This window comes from Dreissena polymorpha, chromosome 10 (genome assembly GCF_020536995.1).
Source record: "Dreissena polymorpha isolate Duluth1 chromosome 10, UMN_Dpol_1.0, whole genome shotgun sequence".
Taxonomy (NCBI): Eukaryota; Metazoa; Mollusca; class Bivalvia; order Myida; family Dreissenidae; genus Dreissena; species Dreissena polymorpha.
In genome coordinates this window covers 21,997,219-22,016,854 of record NC_068364.1, presented here as the reverse complement: position 1 = coordinate 22,016,854, position 19,636 = coordinate 21,997,219, and the positions used below count along the sequence as shown (strand labels likewise).

At 34.8% G+C, this 19,636-nt stretch overlaps 2 protein-coding genes across 19 annotated transcripts in view; one reads left to right on the top strand and one right to left on the bottom strand.

Annotated features, from left to right (window-relative positions):
* Positions 1 to 10,762, bottom strand: part of LOC127847053 (uncharacterized) — a 164,039-nt gene extending 153,277 nt beyond the window's left edge. For 14 of the 15 annotated variants that reach the window (XR_008033798.1, XR_008033803.1, XR_008033805.1 and 11 more), the window contains exons 1-3: positions 10,710 to 10,762; positions 2,840 to 2,988; positions 2,197 to 2,334 (exon numbers count right to left, since the gene is read on the bottom strand). Coding sequence is in view for 6 of the 15 variants with exons in the window: in XM_052378602.1 (XP_052234562.1) it covers positions 2,197 to 2,334; positions 2,840 to 2,969 (268 nt within the window). In the remaining 9 variants the exon portion in view is untranslated. Of the gene's footprint in view, positions 1 to 2,196; positions 2,335 to 2,839; positions 2,989 to 10,709 lie in introns of those variants that run through there. The other variant, XM_052378604.1, reaches the window with a different exon arrangement.
* A 59-nt stretch (positions 10,763 to 10,821) lies between these two features.
* LOC127848585 (uncharacterized) lies at positions 10,822 to 18,280 on the top strand. 4 transcript variants are annotated; one of them, XM_052381130.1, is made up of 5 exons: positions 10,822 to 11,471; positions 12,715 to 12,828; positions 12,966 to 13,052; positions 13,910 to 14,170; positions 14,528 to 14,669. In XM_052381130.1, the coding sequence occupies exons 2-5, from the start codon at positions 12,759 to 12,761 to the stop codon at positions 14,575 to 14,577; spliced, it is 468 nt and encodes a 155-aa protein (XP_052237090.1). In that variant the 5' UTR covers positions 10,822 to 11,471; positions 12,715 to 12,758; the 3' UTR covers positions 14,578 to 14,669. The 4 variants fall into 4 exon arrangements, with proteins under 4 accessions (XP_052237090.1, XP_052237092.1, XP_052237089.1 ...); XM_052381129.1 differs by lacking the exon at positions 10,822 to 11,471 and having other exon boundaries at positions 11,890 to 12,828; XM_052381132.1 differs by lacking the exons at positions 10,822 to 11,471; positions 12,966 to 13,052 and having other exon boundaries at positions 11,883 to 12,828.
* The last annotated feature ends 1,356 nt before the right edge of the window (positions 18,281 to 19,636 follow it).

The following is a 19,636-nucleotide window of genomic DNA, read 5'->3' as shown; positions in this document are numbered from 1 at the left end:
TCCCAATTTCATGAAAATGCAGATAAAATTCCTAATTCCAAAGCCATGGGCTATCTTCCCAAAAAGTGGAAAAAAAACCTGATTATTAAGTAAAGGACTCCATAAAACTAAATGTGAATGATATTGCATGTCACAAACAAGGCATGTGTTCATCAGAAACACAATGCCCCCTACTGCGCCGCTTTGAAATAAAATTTATATTTATCATTTGGTATAGAAATCATCTCCCTTTAAAGCTTATTACTTCCCTTGGATTTTGTCCAATCCAACCGGGTGGGGGGGAGGGGGGGGGTAATGAACCATACCATTCACAAATTAGTACAGGAAAGAAATTATATCATTTAAACAAATAATTGACAAATCAATCATTTTAGTTATAAATAATCAAAATAAAAAATCTGTACAGTAACTTTGAAAAGAACTTAAATTCTTGGTAAGGAAATATATAATCTGAGATTTATAATTATATAAATTACACACCTTGACAATAATTGTCTCTTACAAACAGGGATCATATTTTTTTCGGTTTTGTCGGTCCTAGACTGATTGGGGTCATGAAAGACCGATTGAAAATCCCAAACAGTCGGTCCGATTCTGTCCCGACATTCGTAAAAAAAACGATGTAAAGTCTACAAGTTCCCAATAAAATTCGTTATTAAATCTCAGTCTGGCTAAAATTTACCATCGCTATTCCCTTTATTCCCCCCAATTAACAACCCGCTTCTGCTACTCGAGTGGACCAGTGTTGTTTTTGACACCTTATCGGCGATTTATCAGTAAATTATTGATTTTATCAGGCATTCACACCACAGTGTTTTTATGATAGGGGTCTCTTATTGCTATCGAAAGATGTATCATACAGAAATAAACGCCAATGACACTAATTATCCTGTGCTTTATACCACCTAAGTTCATAATACCTGTTTAAACACCTATTTTGTTCATCAAACAAATTGGATGCTGACCAATACGCATCGATGTTTCACATAAATTAACTTTCTTTTTAGACTGATTTTCAGAAAATAATTCGTAACATATTGCATCAATCTAAATTTAGAGTTAATTGACGATTGGTTGAATAAGAAAAGTGCTCGATGCGCTCGCATCGCGTCACACGACGACACATACGTTCAAGGGGATATCCCTGTACCGATTGGATGTCAAATCGAGGCTCAAGGGGAAACCCCACAATTCAATTTATAGAGTGTGTTAAATTCCGGACAATAAAGAATGCTGTGTTCACGAATTTCTGAAACACATGTATCGTCAAAATTGGACAGAAAATTTTTTGTAAGTATTAATATACTGACTAAAGTTAAGGTGACATGATTGATCGTTTAAGGTGTCCCGCTTTTTGCTCAAATTTACCGACAATTTTTTATGGAATGTTCCGATTTGGACCTGAAAAATTATTGCATGCATTTCGGATGTATATTTTCGAATACGTTTTCCCCCGATTTTAAGTCCAGACCGATTGATGTTTTGGGAAAATATGATCCCTGCTAACAAATCTCTACTTTTAGTAGCAAATAATTAAAAGCCACTACCATGACTGTATATTCACCACTCAAAATGTGCAGCTCCATGAGATTCACATGCATGCCAAATATCAAGTTTCTATCTTCAATAATGAATAAATATCTGCCTTTAAAGCTTATTACTTCCCTTGGATTTGTATTTTTGACCTTAGACCTTGAAGGATGACCTTGACCTTGACCTTTTACCACCAAGTGTTTGTCAAAAACACAATGCCGCCTACTACACCGCTTTGATTTATTTAAAAAAAAAAATAATTTGGCAGTCAGATAATTATGTCCATTTAAGCTTATTACTTCACTTGGATTTGTCTTTTCGACCCCGTGACCTAGTTTTTTTACCCGGCACGACCCATATTCGAACTTGACCTAGATATTGTCTAGATACAACTTCTGACCAATTTTCGTAAATATCAGATGAAAACTATTTGAATTAGAGAGCGGACACGAAAAGAGTGACAGACTGACAGACTTACAGACGGACAGTGCGAAAAAGATTAACAAAGTTTCATGCTAGTTAAAATACATCTGAAACATGACTAAAATAATTAAAATAGCATAATATTTTACAGAAATATTGTAAGAATCCATTCAAAATTTAATGAATAAAAAAAAATCCTGTGTTAAATAAGCCAGCAGATTCTACAATGTCGAACCAAACCTTTGAAATCTTCCAAAGGAACCAGTTTGGCAGGCAGGCTCAGTTTCCCCTTGGAGCATTTCGGAAACGACTGGTTGGCCTCGAAGGAATCACCCATGGGAGATTGAAGACCCAGCTGTGTGCGACGCTCTAGCCTACCTGCAGAGATTTTTATGCTTTAAATTTGTGCTTTTTTGCTTGAAAAAAATGTGAACAAGAGTGTTTGTCACAAACACAATGCCCCCTTCTGTGCATCTTTGATACATGTTTTTTTACCTTTGACCTTGAAAGATGACCTTGACCTTTCACCACTCAAAATTTGCAGCTCTATGAGATATACAAGCATGCCAAATATCAAGTTGCTTTGGGGGCATAAAAACCATGAAATTGAGAAAAATGAAACATTATATTAATATGGTTGTAAATAACAGTACAATTTTTTATTCTAATTATTTATAAGTGCATGTTTAACTGCATTTGTAAGTTTATATCATAAAGTGCTACAGAATTAGATCGCCGTGTAATAAACTCAATAGACCAATTATTGATTTTATTGGAAAACATTTGCTTTTTGGGTGGAAATTTTGGTCAGATTTTGGGGGGAAAATGTCACTTTTTTGCCATTGGGAAACAGCCAGTAATATGGAGCAAGGAAATCACTGACCCGATCTTATCCGATCAAGTGGCGATGGATAACTTGGTGATCCGAAGGTCAGATGACGGGGAACAAGGTCTGGCAGCATTCTCCCTGTCTTGCTGTAGACACTGCGTGCTTCTGCACTTAGATTTTCCATAACGCTTTCATACAATTATCTGAAAATATGACAACTTATTAATAAACACATGACACTGACAGCTAAAAGCTTTCATGGTGTTCTGCTATATGAACTATCGAGGTGCCTAATGTTTGCAAACAGACAAGCACAAAGGTTACTGAAAATTACATACAAAAGTTATGCTTCATTTATTAATCTTTAACGGCTTTGTTTCCTTCTTAGAGAATGGCTATTTTTCACAAACTTAAGAAGTTCAAGACTGAAATTTTCACAATTTAAAGAAGTTCGCACCACAACAATTTATCATATTTTTTACAATTTTAAACAGATCGAGACTCATTTTTTTTTTCACAATTTAAAAAAGTTTCTAACTCATTTTTTCACAAAATGAGGGGGCCATGATGTGAAAAAGGCCCTGAAAAACAAACACAATTGTAATAAGTTATCATAAATTAATGCCTTGCACTCAGTTAAGTTTAAAATACCCTAAAATAAAAGTTTCCAATTTATAACATTGCGATAACAAAATTTAGTTAATAAGCTAGCACTACTGGTTTGTCGACAATAATATTGCCTTACAAGTCCTTAAGTTTCAGATTCAAATCAATGGTGTAAAGTACTCTTTAATTGCAAATTTTGCATTGCTTAAGATTTTAGCGATTCTATCAAGCCAAAAAAAGCAGCGTTCCCTTGACATTTGTTTTCTCTGGGTTTTTGCAAGCTCCAAGGAACTAAAAAAGATGGGGGTGACAATTTTGAGTACTTCTTTGAATGGTTATATTTCAATCCATATTGTACATGTACCAGTGCTCTCCACAGACCTTTTAACTGTCCATCCCCCGGGCCCTTGAGCTTCGAAATCAGAATCCGCGGGGCGTCCAGTGTTTTTTTTTCACCATTTTGGGAATGGGGCCGGGTCCCTTTGGATTGGGAAAAATTTGAGGTGTTTTGATTAAAATTGGGAAATTAGTGTTGTTGTTGTTTTGTCAACAAATGCTTAAAAACTGAGGATACAAGTGTGTCCAGTATTATATTTACGTAAGTTGATATTTTTTTTGAAACCTTCCATTGGAAATTTTTAGCTCCCTTTTGGGAAAAATATATACTTTTTTCCATTGGGAATGGGTCTGGTTACTGGACCCTATTTTGAATGAAGAAAAACACTGGCGTCTGAGCTTTTCCTTATAGTGTATGTTTGCATTTACTGCAACTAGCCTTTCTACCATTCAAAGCGATATGGACTTCGCCGAAAACTTGATACACCATTTACAATCCTCTGTCAATTACATGTAAAGCTTAACCCAAGTAAAGTCCACCTAAAGACAGAGCATCATTGTATAGGACCATCGATATTCAGGTTTTTATGTTCCCCACCACTATAGTGGGGAACATATTGTTTTTGCCCTGTCTGTTGGTTGGTTGGTCTGTTGGTTGGTTTGCGCCAACTTTAACATTTGCAATAACTTTTGCAATATTGAAGATAGCAACTTATTATTTGGCATAAATATGTATCTCATGGAGCTGCACATTTTGAGTGGTGAAAGGTCAATGTCATCCTTCAAGGTCAAAGGTCAAATATATAGCTTTAAAGCAGCACAAAAGGGGACATAGTGTTTCTGACAAACACATATCTTGTTTTCTGCTATGTAAAAAAGGCCGTAAAACGAACCCGATCCCAAAGCAAACAGACATGATCCCAAACCCCAAAATTATTTTTTTTAAATCAAAATTTAAAAAAAATAAAATATTTTTTTTTACAAAGAAGTTTCTTATGACTAAATATGATTATTAGACTCTATATCTGATTTTTTTTTTAAACAACCTACAAGATATATACCCATAATTTATTTGATTTTTATCCACAATGGCCAAGAAAAGACCTGTTGTGTCAATATCGGTTGATAAAGAAATCCCAATTACGGCCTTTCTTCGATAAAAAATTCCCAATTTTGCCACTTTTATTGATGAACAAAATCCAAATTTGAGCAGACTCCTTTTTCCCAAAATGGCTGGAAAACACCCTGATATTGACCAATGAAAGTGCAAGCTTTATGAGCAACAGCACTGGCCAGCATGCAATATTTGCAGCTAATTTATGCAGACGACTTTTGAAGAATGTGTAATAGCCACAGAAATCTTGGACAGTTTATTAGAAGACCAGGCTTTTTCCGCTCCATTTTGGGAATACGCCACACTGGAATTTTGGGAATTTCGCGTCGTGAAAACCCCCATTTTGGGAAAAAAATTATTCGCAAAATTGGCTCAATTGGGAAAAATTATCGCATGTAAATAGTGTTTCTTATATTTCAAAGAAGCCGTTAACTGGTAAATAACGACTATTTTGATAACTTATTATTAAAATTTTACAAAGTATTATGAACATGTGAGATAAGTGCAGGTTTTTTAATCTGAGTTTGGGGAAAAGGCTTGGCCTTTTTTGGGGTGAAAAAAATCGTGTGAAGCGCCGGATTTTGAGGAAAATAAGGAAAGTCTTAAATAATCATTAACATATCTTACAGTTTTTAAAACAAATTCAAGGCAACAGATAATTTAATTATGCAACACAGTCTATTTTCTACGCCGGATCAGGTTAACTTATATATTTTAAGGTAAAAAAAAAAAAAAAAAAAAAAAAAAAAAAAAAAAAATTATTTTTTTTTTTTTGGAATTGGGAATTTTTTTTTCAATTGGGAAAAAAACAACCAGATTTGCATTGGGAATGGGGCCGAATTTCGGACCCGTGGCATAGGGCGGAAAAAGCCTGAAGACTGATGATGTTGATTAATGCTGTTAATGTTTTGTTGAAATCTCAAATGAGCATTATTATATTTGTAATCGGAAACCTACACCAAAATGTTAATAATAACTCGTTTGTAATACAAAACACACTTCCGAATGTAAATGTTAATGCAATCTTAATAAATTCAATAAACAAATTGCAGTCAGTTTACATGCTATATATAGTATGCAGGGTTCTCAATAACTTTTGTGCCAACAGGCCAAAATGTGAAACCAACAGGTTTCTAGGGGGGTCCGGGGGCATGCACCCCCTTAAAATTTTAAAATTGAGCACTTGATTTTCTGCATTTTGGGCCATTTTATGGCTATTTTAATGGTCAACAAGGCACTTACATTTGGGTTTTTTGTGCATTTTATTAATTTTAGCTTCTTTAACTAACAGCAGATAAATGAAAAAAGCTCTTAATTGCTTTTGTAAAATTTTTACTCATATAAAATGCGATTTTTCCCAAACAAGGGCTGTTTGTAAAACTGATGCATGTCCCCCATATGGGCTGACTGTTGTAGTGGCAGCCATTGTGTGAATACGTTTTTTGTCACTGTGACCTTGACCTTTGACCTAGTGACCTGAAAATCAATAGGGGTCATCTGCAAGTCACGATCAATGTACCTTTGAAGTGTCATGATCCTAGGCAAAAGCGTTCTTGAGTTATCATCCGAAAATCATTTTACTATTTCGGGTCACCGTGACCTTGACCTTTGACTATGTGACCTCAAAATCAATAGGGGTCATCTGCGAGTCATGATCAATCTACCTATGAAGTTTCATGATCCTAGGCATATGCGTTCTTGAGTTATCATCAGAAAACCATTTTACTATTTCGGGTCACCGTGACCTTTACCTTTGACCTAGGGACCTCAAAATCAATAGGGTTCATCTGCGAGTCATGATCAATCTACCCATGAAGTTTCATGATCCTAGGCGTATGCATTCTTGAGTTATCATCCGGAAACCATTTTACTATTTCGGGTCACCGTGACCTTGACCTTTGACCTAAAAATCAATAGGGGTCATCTGCGAGTCATGATCAATCTACCCATGAAGTTTCATGATCCTAGGCCCAAGCTTTCTTGAGTTATCGTCTGACAACCACCTGGTGGACGGACCGACAGACCGACCGACAGACCGACATGAGCAAAGCAATATACCCCCTCTTCTTCGAAGGGGGGCATAATAAAGTAATTCGGATAAATAATTCAGATAAATACGACTTTTGGGTACGTAATTGCATTCGATTTTTAGGGTTAATTTTTATGATTTTGACGGTGTTTTTTGCACAATGTTCCAATTGGGACACTTTATTCAGATTAGGAAAATGCTTCGATTTTGGATTGGGAATCGGGCCTTAATTCGGCCCTACAGGAATGGGGAAAAGGCCTGATCGTCCTTCTACTATGCACATTTTGAGTGACACTTCTAGTTTGAAACGTAACTGAATTAAAACAAACTTTCACAACAAAAACTTTGCATTAACACAAAGAACGCAAGCAATCAGGAACAAAAATTCACCATGTGATGAAAAGACTGGTTTTTGACCGATTCCAATTTGCGCCTTTTCATTGTTGTTGTTGTTGTAATGCGTTAAGGGAGATAATGAAGCGACGTCTTTGCTTAATAGCAAAAAGGAGCAAAAGAACCGAAGACACGCAAATTTCGAAAAGTCAATGGCCGATTTTCCGAATCTGAGCGATTTTCAACCGGCCAAAATCTGATTTCAAACAGCCAATTTGGCAGGCGGCGGGCTCTTATTGAGAACCCAAGTATGCAAATCTTGAAATTGGATTAGCCAATCAGAGTACATGGCTCGACAAGAAAACATTTTCAAGATGGCAGTGTGACACTATCGAGACAATCGATTATATATTATTATTACATATGATAAACATTTGAAAGAAGCAACCGATATAAAAACCAAAGATAAATAATAATGTTGAAAATGATTCATAGTCATATATTAATAAAATATTTGCGATGTTACCACTTTATAAAATTACCCACGACTCAACAAGCATATAGCATAAATGGTCCTACTTGTATTGTGAACACCCACATGTTGATGCAAGCAGTCCAAAAATGGGTACGACGCGGTTGGGATATTTCTTCTCATAAATGTCTCAATTAACTGCATATTTAGTTAACATTATGAAATAATAATGCAATAAATTTATATGCATGATTAGATAAAACATTTCTCTTTTAATAACTTTTTAATTTTTTGCTTTACATCATAAACTTATGGTTTAATTGATAATTAAGTGAGAGTGGTTTTTTCCACTATTCTCCAATTGAACTGATAAGAAATCGGCTTTTATCGGGGTTGCTAGTCCTAGTAAGATGCGTTTGACGACTGATTAATGTAGACTCGCTCGGTAGCAGGCTCTTTCGGCCCCAAGCTCTTTCGGCCCAGACCGAAATTTCAGGCTTTTTCTGCCCCAAGCTCTTTTGGCCCCAGAACGACCAGGCTTTTTCGGTCCTATATTTTATTACAACTATTTGAAGCGGGTGTATGATTGAATTAAGGTGTTTAAAATGATATATTGTGTTGTTGGTTTGTTTCATTGTATTGCTTTTGATTATGGATGATTAAATGACATTAATTGAAAACAATTATCGTTTTACAAACTGTTACCAATGTATGTAATTGTTTAAATTGTTTAATTGTGCCGGCTTTTCATTGAATCGATTGTCGGTCTGTTTGTTAAATATTGCGTTTGATTAAATGATGAGTATTTGTTTGTTATGTTCAATTGTTGTTGTTTTTTGTCGGTAATTTAGCAATTATTGCACATACGTATAAAAGTGCAATTATTGTGTTCATTTGTATCATAAATTATTGTGCTGTCTATGTTATTCTTAGGCTACTAGTTTTAGAATTTTGCTTTGAAATTTGGTATGATATTGGATGTTACTTGTGTTTATCGTTAATAAATTAAAATAAACAGTGTTAGTATAAGTGTTTGTCATTGTGATTTTGTGATGGAGGAGGACGCGTGTGTGTTTTGTAAGAAGGTCGTTCGCTCGCTGCAGCATGGTATCACATGTGACGTTTGTGACCGCTGGCAGCATCGCACCTGCGATACAGGTTAGTGCTTATGCAAACTCTATTAAATATATAAGATTTTTGACAGATTATACACGTTGTCATCTACAAATGTTGCGTTTATACACATACCAATATACCAATATTAGAAAATTGTATATGGAAATCTAACAAATTTTATTATAGATGACCTGGTATGCATACATTTATACTTTCGGTAACAAATTATAATGCTAACAATAAAATTCAAAATTTTCTCGCGAAATATTGTAAAAATGCTTTTAAAATGAGAACTGAGACATGTAATGCAAACGTGATTAAATGTAATGGCCTCATCAAGCACTATTTGTTAATTACATTTTTCATAATTTTGATTAATAATAATAATAAAATAATTTTTCCTAAGTAAGCTTGAACATGGGTCTAATTTGCCAAATTTTTAATTTATGTTCTTGTCCTGGTTATAATTTGCAAATTTTAATTTTATTGTCAGTTCAAAGTTTACGGATTTATCAACATAAATATACCTTTTTTGTTACCTGTTGTTTCGAATACACTCTACACATGTATTTAACAACCTTATAAAGATCATAAAACCCGGCATAGGTGTGAGTGTGCTAGACAATGGCTTCATTCGATAATGAATGACGGGGTCGGAGTAATTAAAGAAAACAACATCTGTTTAATGCATCAACGATGAGTGAACAAGTGTATGCTTCAATAAGAATAAAAAATGCTAGTTTGATTGGTTATGAAAATAAATTGATAAGTGTCTATGAAACAATAACGGTTTCGTTCATTAGTGTCAACGTCTATGTTAATCTTGATGAGCAGCTTGGCCAGCTATGGGAAGACTACGATCAGCGGGAACTGACCACCGAGGATTTCCTCACCAAGACTGGGGAGACTTATGCATTTTGAATCGTCGCCTCTTGATGATGTTGATGGTGATGATGACGATAATCGTATGATATATAAACCTATCACCACATGATGATGATTATCACGTTATTATTATGATGATGATGCTGTAATTATTAAGTTACTAATCTACATTAGGCAATTATAATGATGATGATGATTATTAGAGTGATTCTTTAGATGCTTATGATGATGATTGTGACTCTTATGATGAATGATGATGATTAATATTTATATGATGATTATTATGATGATCTAATTGCATTATTGATAAAATAAACAACCTGTTTGCAGTAAATTATGTAGTATGTAATTAGGTTAAATTAATGTATTGTGTTGTTAAGACGTATATATTCCTTATTGTTATAACTTTAAAATTATCCAAATAAATTTAATATAAATTATTTTATAGTTTGTTTTATTTTCAAAGCCGTCTCATATTCTTGTATCTATTCTTCTCTTTTGACGACGATATACCTGAAGCAAAAGACAAAGAGAATCTTTTTTCAAATGCATTAATCCTCAATAAAGATAATATATTACTGTAATAAACAATATTCCATAGTTTTAAAGAGTTTCGACCAACATATTTGCATCGATTAATTCAAATTAAAAATGGGGCCAAAAAAGCCTGGTACCTGGGGCCGAAAGAGCCTGAAAAAACCGGGGCCGAAAGAGCCGACAACCGACTCGCTCGAGCATAAAAGAGAGAATGAACTGCAAAAACAGTAGCTGAACTGCAAACACAAAACACTTTGGGTAAAACTTATAATCGTTATTTTATCCATAAGACTACAGTCTACACATTGAATTTTCATGAATAGTCAATAGTTTCCACTTCGACAAATATAGTTTGACAGTTTCATATATGAGGCAAGACATAAAGGGGCCAGAAGCTAACGCGATTAAATAGATTGATTTTAAGGGAATATCTCCGCTAAATACCGTTGTTCATGAATGATTTAAATAGTTTATATTGTTTGAATTTTGTTTTAACCTTTTAATTTGATTCTTCCGCCATTCCAATCTGGACAAGTTTAACTACCAAACCGTACCTTCACAAGGTTACAGACCACTAAATTAGCAGGTAAACAACAACAACATACCCCGCTTATTTGAACAAAATACTAAACATTTGTTTGACTTGTGCCCTAATGTCCCTTAGGAAATAATACTTAATTGAATAGATTGGCAAGGTGCATTGTTAATGATAAATTTTGGTTTTAATATTTTTAATTTAGTCGATGTCAAAAACAGTTTTTTTTGCGAATTAGAATATCATTCGGAGTAATCAGTTTTTCGGATATTTTAGTCCTTTTTAGGAAACATAATGGAAAGTGAAAGAATATTAAGTAACAGGTCACATCAATACCACATTGTACCAACAAATCATATATTAATAAATTAAAATGAAGGAAATTATTATACTGGTCACTGATACAGTAAGGTGTAAACTCCAATGTGAAAAAACTTGCCTAAATGGATTTTCTAAAATACTTTTTTAGTGTTTTTTCAACGAAGATAAGCTTAAGTGACCGTTCTTAAGTGATAAAATTTGAGAAAATTCAGGGAAATGATTATAAATGGAATATTATACAGCATTAAAAAAAAATCATATGCACATTTTGAGTGACACTCAATGTACTACTGATGAAGGCTATGGCCAAAACATGTTTAGTACCAGAAACATTTAAATAAACAGTGACGTGTTTGTACGATTTATTTAATTTTAATATTATACAGCACAAATATAATATCTGTGAGTATTGATATACATGTCTATCAATATTGTAAAACATCTGATAGTCATTTTCATAAAGAAGTGTTTATTTGGTGCTTGACTGTCAGCAATATTTTTCCATGTGCAAAGATCTGCCTTAAACTTTTAAATAATAATTGGATTGACTCCAAATAACTTGAAGTATAGATTGTAAATAGTTTTTAGTGGTTTAATCGGTTAAAACAAAGCACAGTTTTGCTGGATTGGTCATTGTTGGCTCAGGTCCTCCTTAAATGTACCCTGGGTACTCTTAAGTATACTTAAATGTACTCTGGGTATGTAAAATATTCTAACACCTACCCCGCAAATTTAGACTGTACCCACGTTTATTCCCACAAAAAATCCGATGTCTTGAAAAGCGCTTCGGAATACCAAACAAAATTCTCATTGAACAAAACATGCCTCAACATAAATATGAACATAATTCATTTAAACAAATTAGGCAACGACGACCAATTTAGCGTTAGAATTCGTGGGTACATTTTAGTATACTTTCCATACTTGGGGTACATTTAAGTATACTTAAGAGTACAAGGGGTACATTTAAGAAGTACCTGAACCAACAACGACCAATAAAGCCAATGTTTTGATATTTTTATGCATTGTTAACCCCCGCCATAGGTAGAGGGATATTGTTTTGGCGTTGTCCGTCCGTCTTTCCGTCCATCCGTCCGGAGCCATATCTTGGAAGTGCTTTTGCAGATTTCATTGAAACTTGGTATGAGTATATATATGGATAAAAGGATGATGGACGCCAAATGGCATTGTAAACCATCTGATAATAACATAGTTATGGCCCTTTGTATCTTGAAAAAATGCTTTTTTTAGTGTCAAATATAACACTTTTGTGTCCAGAAGCATATTGGCGGGGGATATCAATGCAACGGATTTGCTTGTTATACTTGATTTCTGTTTCTGACCTGTGAAAAATTGTTAAAGTTCTTGTCGGAATACAATTATTTGGACTAAGTGCAACTCTTGTGTTACGGGCGTAATTGCCAATTGAATGAATTCAGGACTTATCTGTATATGAAATGACATATTAAAATAAAAGCAGCATGAAAAAACAACATTAAAAAATGTAAGGGTTAAGATGAGTTGAATTCTATTGTATTCTATTTTTGGTTTGTGTCTTCCTCACATCTCTGAAGCTCATGTTGTTTTTTTACCAGCAACTGATTATGAGATGGTTTTGTGAGATGTCTGTGTTTTTGTTTTTTAGTTCAGGATGAAGTTCAGCATGAAACCTCGTCGAAAACAGAGCACATGAAAAATCTGAATCGTCTCAGGGAGATGGCAACAAATGCAGCAAGTAGCACCATTACAAGTGTTTCAGGTTTGTCTTGAAAACATTCTGGTAAATTTATCTTTGCACAGCTTGATGTTGCCTAGTCTTTATTAAACTGTTTCCCTTCTTATCTTGTCAGAGAAAAGCATTTACTTAAGCTTTATGATGGATTTTAATCCCCTAAGGTACGAAAAAGAAGAACCAGAAAAAACTGAAAGCTGTAGGCAAGATGGTTGCCATGGCAGCTACAAGCACCAGTTCAAATGCTGCAGGTTTGTCTTGAAAGTATAAATCAAAATTTGCACTGGATGTCTCTTGTCTCAATTAAAATGCCTCCTTTTGATATATCCATATTTAACAGAAAAAGCATTAAATTCAGTTAAATGATGGAGTTTGAATCCCCATGGGTACTTTTCTGCACAAAAAACACAGTTGGATTCAGCAGGATTTAGCTTTTAGTATCCAGTTCAGTCAGATCCTGGCAATGTTTTGTTCTATATTTAAGACCATGTTAATGAGGTTAGGCACCATTTACAAATATATGGGTGATTTCCCAGTAATAACTGCCTAATTCAAAGGCAGTTTTCTTATAAGGACAGGTTTTAAAATACTTCTATCATTCTGTTACCGTAATATTGCTATCCACTTACATCAAAAATAAATTTTATGTTGTTTTTGACAGAGTGTGTATTTCCCATTCCCATTAATAAAAAAAAATATCTGTAACAATAATGACAAACAAAATTTCCCTTAGGTAATTATAACTTCTTTGTTTTTAGCTCGGCTGTTTTTCGGAGAAAACCCGAGGTATTATCATAGCCAACTCGTCACTCGTGTTGTGTCCGTCATCATGTCCGCTGTCCGCGTCGTGCTAAAACCATAACATTTTGTTAAGGTTTTGAACATTGGCTCTAAAATCAAAGTGCTTCCACCTGCAACTTTGAAACTTCATATGTAGCTGCACTTTGATGGGTTCTACACGCCACACCCATATTTGGGTCACTAGGTCAATTGTCAAGGTCACTGTGACCTCAAAAAAAATATCCTGACAAGCTTTCATTTCTTTAAAAATGCATCCGCAGCCGAGCGTGGCACCTGTTATGCGGTGCTCTTGTTATGTTTTTATCAGGCACAGAGGCTCAAATTAGCGATAATGGAGGCAAGTGTGTTAAACCACCATTTAAGATAAAAATAGAGGTGAAGGAAGGCAATTCAGTAACGTTTGCAATGGAACAGTTTGGCCAATTACAAACAGTGTCCTTGAGTCATGGAAATGGTGAATTTACCTTCACACAAACACAGGTCCCATGGACTCATGAAAAAAGTGAACTTCCCTTCTCACATACACAGGTCAAATCAGAAAAACCTGACACAGAAATTGTAGGAGCAGGTAAGTTAGGATTATGATGTTCATTATAATGGTAGTCATGACTTTCACTTCATGGACAAGGAATTATATAAAAACAATTACTTGTGTTTTATTCTGCCATTGTTTGTCTTAGGCATTAAAAACTAGCAGTTAAATGTATTGTAAATGGCAACTACTTGTTTTTGCCAAGTTGATAAGTTTAAGTATATGTTTTTATATTCAAATTCAGGACTCTTCATGTTAACCAATTGTTAATGAGTTTTTACCTGTTCTTAGCTCTTGGTTTCATGGACTAATGACATAAAGGCCATTACGCCACAGAGTATATATGCACCCTGAAATCTGATTGTCAGGTTCCCACTAATTTTCTCTCTCTAGGAAACCCAGATATTGATGTCAAAGTAGTCAGTGCCACCATGCAGGGATAATTGAAATAAAGGCCATTATGCCCCAGACTCAATATGTGCCATAAAATCTAATTGTCAGGATAATTACCTTACCCAATTCCCACTAATCTTCCTTCTCTAGGTAAGGCAGACGTTGATGCTGAAGTAGTCAGTAGTCAGTGCCACCATGCTAATAGCTCCACCACTGAAGAAGCCTGTTTCTCTGCCTCTGAAAAAGCCTGTTTCCCTGCCTCTGAAAAAGCCTGTTTCCCTGCCTCTCAAAAAGCCTGTTTCCCTGCCTCTGAAAAAGCCTGTTTCCCTGCCTCTGAAGAAGCCTGTGCCCCTGCCTCTGAATGTGCCTGTGCCCCTGCCTCTGAACAAACCTGTGTCTCTACCTCTGAATAAGCCTGTGTCCCTGCCACTGAATAAGCTTGTGTCCCTGCCACTGAATAATCCTGTGTCCTGGCCACGAAAGAAGCGAGTGTATGATCGGTATTGTGAGATCTGCCAGGTGGACTACAATTCGAAGATAATGGAGGAGTCACATTTAAAAGGGAAGAGGCACATGAAGGAGATGGGTCAGTTAGAAAATAATGCACAGGGGACTATATCAAGCCGTAAGTATGGTTGGTGTAAGTTGCAGAGCCGTTTGTCATGAACAAATTACCAGTTTGTACAGCAATCTCAGGGCAACTATTTCCGCAGCATCACAACAAGCATGCTTTAACCCTTTCCCATTTAGAAGCAAAGTGAAAATTGCTATGTGCAAACAGCATAAAACCTGAACAGACTGCGATTATACTCACAGTTACTTGCTGTGTCTGTAAATCGCAGTCTGTTCAGGCTTTATGCTGATTGCTGGTCATCAGTCTCTTAAGGTGGGAAATGAAGCTTTACAACTTGATTCTAGTAAAGATTTTAAATTTAATTAGATTTGATCAGAGATTACAAGCTTGTCTAAGTGCGTTTATAAGTGGTAAAAGGTTATTGTATTGCACAAGAAATGTAAAAATTGTTTCATTATAACCATCCATTTAATTTGATATGTTTTTCTTTGTATAAAATTACAGTCTGCTTTTGTATTTTGTGTAAAGAGTGTCGATGCTGGTTTAATAATTACAACAAATTATTATTTAAAGCCAATTACAAAAGCCTCTTAGTTTAAACCTATTTATTTTAGCTCGATGGCATTAAAAGCTTAAGACTTATTTGAAACCCTCTCGAGTCCGTTTCCTGGAACTGGAACCAGTACTTGTGTTTGAGAGAGATCTTAAGAATGCTCCCAAGGTGGGGATCGTACCCATGACCTTGCGGTCGCTAGGTGGACACCATATCCACAATGCCACGGCGACTTGAGACACTGGTGTTCAATTGTTTACCCTCCTGACTTAGGATTTAAACAATTGCTTGAGTGCACTTCTTCAAATTGTTTATTACAGATAAATTATATACTGCTAGGGAATTTCAAATACCAGTATTATAAATTATGCAGTGTGGGTGGAGAGCTATAATATGAATACAATTCAAAGCTGTATTAAAATCTAAAAGATGGTAGCTATCATGGCCTTGATTATTGTCTTAAGACCTTTTTATCTCTATTCATAACTATTCATTCATTTGTTGTTGTAAAATTAAATTTACAATCTGGAGTTGTTAACATAATACTGACAATACTTTTGAAATTACAAGCCGTTCATAGTGTTGTTAACTTAAGCAGCGTGTTTAGAGCATTCCCTCACACTCAGATGACTTTGGTTCAATCCCTGCACATGTTCATAATTTTTCATTTCAGTGGTCTTGAAAACAAAAATTCTTTTCAAGTTATTTTTCAATATATTTCAGGCATTAGTTATATCATGAAAATACGTTATCACGCGTTTCAATAAGCTAAGGAATAGCATCAGGCATTATCAAAGACAGTTTAAAATTACAATTACTAAATAACATGCCAAGAATTTTTAATATGTTAAAAGGGTACCTTTGACCATTCATTTATTTCATGTTTCAGGTACATCTCAAGTAAACAAGGTCAAAAAGCACAAAAAGAGTCAGTGTAAAGGCCCAAAGCCAGCCAAAAAGAAATTGCGTACTAGCAAACAACTTGCTGACCAACAAGTAATATGACTTTTAAGATGGAATAAGTTAAACATCTTAAGTTCTTTTTCTGTAGCATGTGTTTTCTAAATTCTCACTTGTATGAGTTATTTTATTTAATTTATTTGTTTCACTTGTATAAAATTGTTATATAGGCTGCAGATATGAACTTAATTCTCAGTTTTTCGAAGTTATTTTTTTTCACTTGTATAAGATTTTTATATAGGTTCCATATGTTTACTGAAATATAACTGTTCTATGTTATGATTTTGTTTTTCACTTGTATATGATTGTAATGCTCAATATGTTAACTGAATTCTCGGGTATCTAAGTTCTTTGTTTATTTCTTTTCAATTGTATAAGATTGTTAAATAGGTTACATTTCTGTATTGAATTCTCACTTTCTAAGTCATTTTTTTTCTCACACTTATAACATTGTTACATTGGTTTCATTTGTTTTCTTAATTCCTCACTTTTTAGCTCACCTGAGCACAACGTGCTCATGGTGAGCTTTTGTGATCGCCTTTTGTCCGTTGTGCGTTGTGCGGCGTCAACATTTGCCTTGTTAACTCTCTAGAGGCCACATTTATTGTCCAATCTTCATGAAATTTGGTCAGAAGATTGGTCTCAATGATATCTTGGATAAGTTCGAAAATAATTATGTTTGCTGGAAAAACATTCTTCCAAGGGGCGGGGCATTTTTCCTTATATGGCTATAGTAAAATCTTGTTAACACTCTAGAGGCCACATTTAATGTCCGATCTTCATGAAACTTGGTCAGAAGATTCATACCGATAATATATTGGACGAGTTCAAAAATGATGCCGGTTGGTTGAAAAACATGGCTCCCAGGGGGTGGGGCATTTTTCCTTATATGGCTATAGTAAAACCTTGTTAACACTCTAGAGGCCACAATTATTTTCCGATCTTCATGAAACTTGGTCAGAAGATTTGTCCCAATAATATCTTGTTATCTCAGGTGAGCGACTTTGGGCCTTTCAGGCCCTCTTGATTTAGTTATTTATTTTTTAGAATATATTATAAATTTTTACTATATATTTTGAATACTGGTATATGCTGCCTTTGTTTACTGAACTTGCTTTTATACGTTCTTTCTTTGTTTTCACTTGTATAAAATTGTTAAAAGCATACGTTAACGGAATTCTCACTTTTCTATCTTGTTGATGTTGTTTGCAAAATAATGTTATTTCATTATGAACTGTTTTATACAGGGTAATTTATGATTTAAAGTCTAATGAAATAATGCATTTTGAAAAGAGGTTTTGGTGAATTATCTTCAGTCACCAAATTGTGTTTTATAGTTGTATAGTTTATACATGTATATATTTCAGTGTGTTATATTTGTATTTATCGATGCAGTGAGCTGTATTCAGCCAATGCGTTTTGCTGATCAAAAATGTTGCCATGATTAGTTGCCACAAAATTTATTTACATGTACATTGTATTTTGCTTAAATTGTATAGTGAGAGCCCATGCTATTTTTTCCTATTGTATTGTTAAGACAATCTCGAAATTACTTTTGTATAATTATAACTTTTATCTGCAACTTCCAAATAAGTTAACATTCAATAGTACCGTAATTATGTTATGTATAGTTCTTTAATCCTTGACATTAAAATGTTTCAAGATATTGCTGTTTCTGTCAGTGTTCAAGCCCATACGTTTAAGCTCAACGAAAGTAGTTTGATAGAGGTACCAATTATGTATTGCATCATTTGCAAAAAATTCAGAAATTACCAAAGAGCAATAACTCTAAAAATATATTGACGAGAGAGGTAAAGTTCTCATGCACTACTCGTCCCCATAATGAGATCTACCTATCTCTGGAGCTGCACGTGAGAACTCTCTTGGTTTTCAAGATGTGCTGCGGACAAATGTTACACATTAACACAACGGCAATAACTCTCACAATAAGAGATCAATAGTTATTGTTTCTTGTGCACTGCGCATTCCCTACATGAGATTCTACCTACCTAACAGCTTGACACGGCAAAACTGGCATACTGGTATTTTTAGTTATCAATATAAGTCACATTGTGCTTTATAAATTGTATTCGAGCATTTTGCGACTTATTGAATGACTATGATACCCGATATCAACATTTCATCGGGGATTTGCAGATCACCAAGCTGTCCTGAAACTCAACATTGATTTAAAACTCTTTACTGGTTTGTACTTTTTCTTAGTGTTAGCACTTTTTATCATTTTAAAGTTAAATGAACTGTGTCAGAGTAAAAGAGACATTAAGGCGATTGTGGCCAGTTTGGATCTAGATCAGCCTGCAGTCGCTTGAAAGCTGTTTGCTTAAAAGCGTTTTTCTGACAATTACAAATAATTTAATTGGATACTGATTTGACTGCGCTTTTCCTGTGACCTGGCTCAAATAATAGAATTGTCATTAATCAAATTATTTATTTCGAACATTAATCAATTGTTTTTCTTGTCCCCCGGGATCAATGACTCCAGCACTTTCCTGTTGAGAATTGAATACTGCTAAAGGCGATGCTAGGGGGCGTGAGAGGTGTTGCACCTTCCAGTATTGCTTGATTGTTCATTGTCGGCTCGGGTACTATGTACATGTACCCCGGGTACTCTTAAGTATACTTACATGTATCCCGGGTACGGTAAATATACTAAAATGTACCCGGGAAATTTAACCCTAAATCAGTTGTTGTCGACTATTTTTTTGTAATAATTATATATACACATTTATGTCAATTTTCTGTAGAATGGCCTCTATATTATCGGAACACATACTCAAAAAGCATGTTGATGCAGTGTTTTTTGATGAGAAGTGTGTTTAAGATAATCGGTTGCGCGTTTTACTACATCGGATTTTGGGCACGAATACAACTCGGGTACAGTCTAATATGGACCGAGTACAATTACGTTTATTTACCGTACCTGGGGTACATGTAAGTATACTTAGAGTACCCAGGGTACATGTAAGTATACTTAAGAGTACCAGGAGTACATGTAGGTAAG